Source organism: Vicia villosa, linkage group LG4, assembly GCF_029867415.1.
Source record: "Vicia villosa cultivar HV-30 ecotype Madison, WI linkage group LG4, Vvil1.0, whole genome shotgun sequence".
NCBI lineage: Eukaryota > Viridiplantae > Streptophyta > Magnoliopsida > Fabales > Fabaceae > Vicia > Vicia villosa.
In genome coordinates, this window is record NC_081183.1 from 119,782,912 (window position 1) to 119,791,900 (window position 8,989).

The 8,989-nt window shown below is 31.9% G+C and overlaps 1 protein-coding gene and 1 long non-coding RNA gene across 2 annotated transcripts; one reads left to right on the forward strand and one right to left on the reverse strand.

The window, feature by feature from the left end:
* Window positions 1-2,333, reverse strand: LOC131599557 (uncharacterized). The gene is made up of 3 exons (XM_058871869.1): window positions 2,091-2,333; window positions 805-870; window positions 1-363 (listed from the first exon to the last, which is right to left on the reverse strand). Exons 1-3 carry the CDS (start codon window positions 2,214-2,216, stop codon window positions 109-111), a joined length of 447 nt encoding a protein of 148 aa, XP_058727852.1. The 5' UTR covers window positions 2,217-2,333; the 3' UTR covers window positions 1-108.
* Window positions 2,334-5,872: 3,539 nt separating this feature from the next.
* LOC131599558 (uncharacterized) lies at window positions 5,873-8,773 on the forward strand. Its single transcript, XR_009282841.1, has 2 exons — window positions 5,873-6,378; window positions 8,489-8,773. It is a non-coding gene; the product is annotated as an uncharacterized LOC131599558 (long non-coding RNA).
* Window positions 8,774-8,989: the final 216 nt, after the last annotated feature.

The following is an 8,989-nucleotide window of genomic DNA, read 5'->3' on the forward strand; positions in this document are numbered from 1 at the left end:
TAAGTTTAATACTTTGAAGAATGACCCAGTAAAAGAACAAAAAACATAGTTCAAGTTTAATGCTTTCACCTACAAGACAAAAAAAAGACATCATCCAACTCATTCAAGTTAGTCTTCTTGGAATTCATCATCCAAATCGTCCTCTTGAAATTTATCACATATGTCAACCTCCAGAAATTCTTCATCTACATTGTCCTCTTCAAATTCACCGTCTATATCATCCTCTTGAGATTCATCATCAAGATCTATGTTGTCCTCTTGAAATTTGTCACCTACAACGTCCTCTTGAAATCCATCATCTACGTCGTCGTCTTGAATTTCATCATTTATATCATCCTTTTCAACATCTTCATTGATACTTTGCTGCATAAGAAAATAAAACAAAATACATCAGCCATAAATACTTTTGGTCCAAAGGACAATTAGGACATGAACAAGAATTAAACCTTGCACAAATAAAAACTAAAATAATGAGCAAAACATACTCTATTATGCGTTAACAGACCCTTAACAACATAACCGTGAACGCCGCTGATCAGAAGTATCACTGCTACATCCATGACTATATTTAAACTTTACTGCTAATACTAGCCTTATGAATTATTTTTGTATGTGATGTGACTCAACTGTTTAAACGCAAAAGATAATAATAGTATGGCCACAAAGTTGTAGAAATGCTAAATTACAAAGCAATTCCCTTAAAAACAAACGGCCATTATATTTTGCCATTACACCAAGCATATTGTTGGAAGCAGGTGATTTTAACAAATGAAAAACTATAAGAGAGAAGAATGAGAATGACACCTTTATAAGTCCACTTTTCTTGTCCAATTCATAATTAACCTTGCTCCCTTTGCCAATTTCAACCACCTGCAATAGTAGATATCCCCCTACTTTTTAGAAGTGTAAGTGAATTATAGTGAGATCTCAGTTTTCTTCTCTCAGCTATTATAGGTGAATAAAATATAGGGCATGTTTGAATAAAAAACTTATTTTCCAGCTTATAGCACAAATGATTATTAAAATAAATGCTTATGAATAAGATTGTATAAACTATTTTTATAGAAAAAGATAAAATAAATTTAATTGATTTTTATATATGTTATAATTACTTATGCATATGTACTAAGTACTTATCCATATGTACTGCTACTTGTACATATGAATCAAGTTAGTGCATGATCTTTTACAAAACTTAATTGACAATCATTTATATCCTATATAAGCATTCCCGATAAAAGTAATATCTCCACACACATATATTAAGAGTCCCACAAATTTTATATAATATCAATCTATATAGTTTGAATCATTATAACACCAACCATAAAACTCATATTTATTTTTATCTACTTTTTCGTATATCCACACTTGAAATATGGTATTTGAGTTGTTTTTCCTTTCCTGGTCTCAAAATATATGGTATTGTTAAACATAATAGTTCCATGAATTTAAATCTATCATTATGCAAATAATAGACAAAGTTTCAAAATCTAAGAAGTTATCTGATATAATACTATACAACTAAAAATCCATCAATATCCCAAACCTAGACTAAGTTTGAAAGAATCTCATCCTATCAATCAAAGTATAACTCATCAATAAAATGGAAACTGAAAAACAACAATACACAAATAAGCAATTCAATTTATTTTTTTACTTGCTAATAGAGACTGGAATTTCACATGTATTTTCACACTCCATTACTTTCAAAAAAAATGCAAATCTATGCAACATACATTTTCTTGAAGATATTAATGAATCAATATCACCACTGTTCTAACAATGAAACTCAGTGTCACCAACTCAAATAACATCAAACCTGTAAAACAAATAGTTCAGAAATTATTTTAAATTCTTACAAAATAGATAAAAATATTCCTCTTTAGTATAAACACTGGTTATTAAAATTTGATGAACCTTAAAAGTGATTGAATGTCTCTCAAATTGGAACATTCCGTTCCATGGTAGATCATTTAATTTTCCTAACCCTAAAAAATTACAACTTCTTTATTTTTACATAGAACAATGATTTGTATTGTATTCCTAAATTCGATGGTGCAAAAGAAAGAGAAACGATCAATTAATACCTGGAATTGAAAAAAAAAAGTGATGCTTGAACACAACGAATCTTGACGGTACTGCTTGAAAGTTGAATCTAGACGAAACTTAAAGGTTGTTTTAGAACTGAAAGAAAGAGAAGAGGTAGCGTTCATCGAGTGAGGAAAGGGTCGCGGATAGTGAGATTAGAGTTTTGTGAAGTTGATTAAGTGCAGGGGTCCAAATCTCCCCTCTGTATCTTGCGGCCGTTGTACACCCTTTGTCTTCTACGAATTTGTTTTTTATTCAGGGTTTATGTTTCCTTTTAATTATCTTTTGATATTTATATTATTATTTGTTATTATTATATCATAATTATAATAACTATAATTTATGTTTATCCTAATATATATGGTGTAGTTAGCATGTTATTCTCCTTTTATAATTATTAATTTTTTTTGTTAATTATGTTTATCCTAATATATATGGTGAATATTATATTGTTTAAAAATCTAAAAAGGACCAACAAGATACCACCATGTGATGTCACATGCCCGTTATTTCTCTTCTTTCTTATATTTTATTTATTTTGAGTCATACTTAAAATATAAATTTATTTTTTAAAGTAAAATTTAATTTTTCAATCAAATAAAATAATAATAATAATAATAATAATAAATATAATAGTAGTTATTATTTTAAAATTCCTTAAAATTGATCCCTTTTATCTCTAAGGGACATATAAATATGTTGAGAACATTGTAAAAAAAAAATGTTTCGAGGGAAGATTGGCCTAAATTTTTTATTAACGTTACATTTTTAAGCAACACTTAATAAATGTAGTCATTTGTTAGAAATATTGTTACAATTAGAAAACGTCCCCAGTGCTCTCTAAGGGGACAATTATAGAACGTTGCAAAAAATGTAACATAAGAACGGTGAAAAAGCGTACTCATAAGGAGTTTTGGGGACATTTATAAGTTGTTGTAAAAACATTGTTGGCATCAAGTGTAAAACGTTGCCAGAAATACCATTTAGGCAACAATTTTCACATGTTGCATAAAAAAGTGTTGCTAGAGACAACAAATGTTGTAGTGGGTGGACTGGTGCGATTGGACAAGCGCCACAAGAGAGTGCCGGTTATGGAGGAAAAGATGAGTTTCGTGCATTTGGAGATTTCCGAAGGTGCAACCCGCCGATCTTTGAAGGAAAGTATGGAACGGTCAAAGCACATGCATGGATGAGAGAAATGGAGAAGGTCTTTCAAGTCATGAGTTGTACTGAAGTACAGAAGGTACGGTTTGGTACTCACATGCTGACGGAAGGAGCTGAGGATTGGTGGAGTAATACTTGCGGAGATTTGATGAGGAAGGTATTGAAGTTACTTGGAATCTTTTCCGTGATGCATTTTTGGAAAACTATTTTCCAGAAGATGTGCATGGAAAGAAAGAAGTGAGAGTTCTGGAATTGAAGCGAGGAAGAGAACAATTCCGTGGGAAACCGTATGATGAAGTGAGGAAACAATTTGGTTTTAGCAAGAAGCCAAATGGGGGAGGAGCTTCTACTCCGATAAAGTGCTACAGGTGTGGCGAGACGGGTCAAAAAACTGTTGATTGTAGAGTTGGTTCGAGTAGGATTTACTACAGTTATGGTGAGCAAGGACACAATTATGCCATGTATGACAAGCCAAAGAAGGAGCAAGCGAAAGGAAAAGTGTTTGCGTTGTCTGGTGCTGAGGCCACTACTAAGGAGAAGCTAATCTGAGGTATGTGCTTTATTATTGATAATGGTGCAACGCATACTTTCATTCTTTGGATTGTGCTATGAGATTGGATCTTGTTTTATCTGTTATGCATAAAAGTATGGTTATTGATACTGTTGCTATGAGTTTTGTTTTACTTCTTTGTGTGTTGAATTATCCGTTGAGCATTTTTGGTAGAGATTTTGGAATTGACTTAGTTTGTCTCCGTGAGTTCAATTAGATGAGAATATTGATATGAGTTGTTTGGAGTTAAATCGAGTAATTGTAACCTCAAGAGAGATTTTGGGTCTCGGTAGTTTAGGTGGTTTTGGAATACAAGATCTGAAGGAACGATATTGTAGTTTAGTAATGGAGGTCTATGTTTCATTATGATTGTCGACTGTCTATTGACAAATTGAGGACTTGATCACCCTTAATCTATTGTTGATAGGAGACGAGATCGTATTGGACGAGATAGACATGTCTTACTAATTTGGTAGTGTGTAAAACAACTAGGAAGAAGTTGAAGGGTCAAGTTGAGGAGTTATATGAGAAGAGGTTCATTCGTTTGGGTGTGTAGCCATAGGGTTGCGCTTGTTTTGTCGATTAAAAAGAAAGAAGGTTCCCTGAGGTAACATTTCTTGAGGATTTAATTCTTAGAGTAAAGATGATCATGTTGAACATATAAGGATTATGTTATCGGTGTTGAAAGAGAAGAAGGTATGTGCTCAGTTTTCTAAGTATGAGTTTAGTGAAGGAAGTGAGTTTCCCTGGATATGTGATTTTGAGCTGAGGTGTGTTGATGCGGAATCGACAAGTGGTGGCTTATGCTTCAAGGCAACTGAGAATTCGTGAGAGGAATTATTCAACGTATGAATGAGAGTTATCCGCCGTTGTGTTTGTTTTGAAACCTAAGAGGCATTATTTGTTGGGACCGAGATTTGATGTGTATAGTGACCAAAAACGTTTGAAGTATCTGGGAACATGAGGCAAAGGAGATAGTTGGAATTCTCGGAGGATTATGATTTTGTTTGAATTATCATCCTAGAAAAGCGAATGTCGTAGCCGATGCATTGAGTAGGAAATCATTGCATATGTCTATGTCAATGATTCGAGAATTAAAGATGTTGGAACAATTTAGAGGCTTGAGTTTGGTTTGTGAGACGAAGTCTTCGTGTGTTAAGTTTGGTATGTTGAAGCTTACTTGTGGTATTCTTGACGAGGTTAGAGAGGGTCAAAAATTGGATTTAGAATTAGTTGACAAGATGACATTGATGAAACAAGGAAAAAGGTAATAACTTTCGGATTGATGAGAATAGTGTCATGAGGAGTCATGATCGAGTTTGTATTCCCGATGTTTCAGATTTGAGAAAGAGAATTTTGGATGAAGGGCATCGTAATGGTTTGAGTATACGTCATGATGCTACTAAAATGTATCAAGATTTGAGGAAAATGTTTAGTTGTAAAGTATGAAGAGGGATATAGCGGAATTGTGTATTCGAGTTGGACTTGTTAGAAGCCGTTTAGTTGGTGCAACAGTTATCCTATTCGAGTGGAAGTGAGATAGTATCTCTATGGATTTTGTTTCGGATTGCTGAGAACATCGAGTAATTGTGAAGTGATTTGGGTCATTGTGGATAGGTTGACGAGATGCATTTATTTTATTCCAATTAAGTAGGATTATCTGATGGAGAGACTTGCTAAGTTTGACATCGAGAGAACGGTGTGTTTGCATGGTATTCCATTTGAGTATTAGAGTGACATCCTTGGAAGCTTGTATGGTTGAAGATGTGGAGAGTTTTGTATTGGCATGAATCGGGAGAGAGTAAGTGTGGTTTCGGTGTCGAAATGGTTGTGTCGATTGAATTTTCGAGGACGGAAATATTCTAAGTGGGGGAGAGTTGTAACATCCCGATTTTTATTAATATTGTTATTAATTATATTAGTAATTATATTATTTGGTGTTTTTAATAATTATATCCTTAATTTAGTCATTTGTGATGTTTATTGAAATTTTCGCGTTTTGGGATGATTTAGTCGGTATTAGTTCGGGATAGCGGATCGATATTTAATCAAAAATTTTAATATTTTTAGTATTAGAAATATTAATGAGTTAATATTTAACGTTTTGGGAATTTTCCGAGTAATTAAGATTTGACCGGAAATATGAGACATTGAGTTATTAGAGGATTTTATCAGTATTTATTTTACTATTTTATTTGACTTTATTTGGTGTGTTAATTAATTAATTGATTGTTAGATAGTATAATAATTGATTATATTAATTAACTTGGTGTGTATATTTGTGTCTATTTAATTATTGGTGTTATTTAATTTAGTAACTAAAAGAGAAATAATATATAGTATATACTTTATTGGGCTTATTTAATGATGTTAGGAGTAAATAGGGAGTGTTATAATTAGGCCCATATTGTGTAGTTGGTAAGGGTTAGAGGTGAGGGAGTGTCACATTTCCTTTTCATTTTCTTCTTTCACGGATAGAGAGGCAGAGAAAGCATAGAAAGAAAAGAAGGAAAAGAGAAAAGAGAAAGGGGAAGAACAAAGGGGAGCTAAGGTTTGGAGGAGAAATTAAAGAGGTAAGGGGGAGAATCCTTATTATCATGGGTTAGTATGATTGGGTCAATGGGTAGATTAACATGATTTAGGGATTTTGTTCTTCAATTTCTAGGTTTTGACATGTTATGTTTTGAATGAGAAATCATGAAATTGATGTTAAAAAAAACATGTTTTGATGTTAGTAATTGGTACATTAGAGAAATTGAGGGATGAATAAGAATCACAAAATGGTATATATATCCATACTGTGTAGTAATTTCGGTACTGTATCACCATGTTTTGGTTGGTGTATTGATTTCAGTACTGGAGCAATTTTATTCACATGTACATATGTTGTTCTGTTAGTTGAGATAAACAAATGGGTACATACCAATTAGTACTGTAGCGTTTCTTTCTTTCTTTCTTTAGCATATGTATATATTAATATAATATATGTCTATGTATATATTGCTTATGATGAACTATATATATCCTGAATCTACATTCATTCATATATTGATATTAGATATATGTGTACTATATTGTTTCTACTTTTCTTCATATACAGGTTATATTGTGTGGTTAAAAATGTATATAATAATATGATGGATGCTATTGCTAATCTAGTATATACTGTAGCGAGTCACCACTATAAGTTAATTGGGAAAAATCATGTTTTTGGTTTATATATATATATATATATATATATATATATATATATATATATATATATATATATATATATATATATATATATATATATATATATCATCCTTTACGGTAGCAGTTAGAAAATGAAATTGAAATACAATAGAAACAGTCCTGTTTAACCGAAATAGCGAAATTAAGCGGTATAATTAGTTGTTTGGAATTTGATGAAAATTTATGTGGTAGCTAAGTTTAATTAGTAGATTAACGTGGTGGTGTTATTTTGTTGAAAATGTGATATTTACGAATCGACCGAAATAATGTGGATTTGAATGTCTTTTATATTTAATATTGGTTTTGGAATAGAAAAATAAGTGAATAAAAATAATATAGGGTGATTATTACTTGATTGATTAAATTAATAGTGGAATTAATTTCAATGTGTTTAATTGATTAGAGTATAATTGGAATTGAACCGATTATTAGATTTATCGGTAAATTGAGTTATTTTGTGAAATGAACCGAATTTGTATATTGGTTAGATATGTATGTTGAGAAATATATATTGTCAATGATGTTGTTTTGATATTGATTCCCTGTGGGTAGTTGGATAGCATTAATTTTAATGATTAATTGCTTGATGATAAAAGTGTACGTTCATATATAATTGGCAAAATGAGAATTAACATGAGATAGTATGGTTACTAGTGTTAATTGAATTTTGTGGATCACAATTGATTAATTGACCTTTTATATGTGAATGATATATATGTGTTGTGAATATTGTGTACAATTGAATATATAATTCATAGAGTTGAATTATTGTTGGTATGCGGTAAGTTAAGATTGATGAGATAATCTTAATTGCATAGTTGGTTGGTAATTGTACATACATTCATGGCATAGTCGGCGTTATTATGGAAGCGGTGAAACTGTGGGTTCACATGGTGATGGACGGTGATCCTTGATTGGAAATAGACGTATCAGACGTTAATCCTTGATATGGATTAGGTGTAGGGGCTTTGATCTTGTCCGGATCGGAAGCGTGGCTTGGATTCTAGATATTGAATCGGAAAGCAGTGAAACTTTGGGTTCACATTGCGGTACCACATGCATAGTTTCACATATCTTGCATTGAGTCACATTAGAGTTTTGTGATAATTGAATATGTGAAATTGATGTAGTTGTGATATGTGTATGAGTTTGATAATTGAAATGAGTGATGTTTGGATACATACTTGGTTAAATGTGTGAATATATGATAATTGTGGTTGTGTGCATAGTTGGAAATGTAGTATTGAAATTGGAATATCATACTCTTGATACTTGTTGAATGCTTAATATATGTGAATATATGGATTAGTATTATTTTACATGATTAGGCAAGGTGTGATAAATTCCTATAATTGTTGATTTAACCATTGTATCTTATTATACTTTCTTCATAATGATTCGTATTCTCACCCTTATGTTTTAATGTTGCCCTCATTTGACGACATGCAGGTTCTGGAGTTTAGTAGCTCGTGCATGATCTAGCCGGAGATTCTTCCGTGTTTGTTGGATATTAGGCAGTGAGTCGATGCTCTGGTCATGTAACACTGGGTAGACTAGTCGTGTTGAACTCATGTTTCTATTTGGTTATGTATTATGTTATGACTTGAGAACCTGTTTATTTGGCTACTTGTTGTTGAGAGGCTTTTAAGCCAAATATTCTGATTATGGTTTATTTTATGTTGAGATGATTATTGAGATATGATCATGGTATGGGACATGAATCATTTTATGAAATACATGAGTATTTTAGTATTTTCCGCTGTGAATGCATATTTTGTGTGAATTGTGATTAAATGTTTAGGTGTTATTTGAAATGACCAGGTGTATTGTATATTGTAGATAAATGCTGTCGGTTTTTAAAAGCTTTTAGTTGTTGAAAACGTCGATGTGATGCCCTTTTGAATTATATGCATGCTTATTCTCTGATTATATGCTTATTTATTTTGGGGT

Bases quoted from the DNA above. Each gene is read 5' to 3' on its own strand.
- LOC131599557 (XM_058871869.1), bottom strand. From the start codon at position 2,216: ATGAACGCTACCTCTTCTCTTTCTTTCAGTTCTAAAACAACCTTTAAG. The intron at 871-2,090 runs GTATTAATTGAT...CTACTATTGCAG, and splicing joins CTTTTTTTTTTCAATTCCAG to GTGGTTGAAATTGGCAAAGG. The intron at 364-804 runs GTGTCATTCTCA...TTTCTTATGCAG, and splicing joins AGAAAAGTGGACTTATAAAG to CAAAGTATCAATGAAGATGT.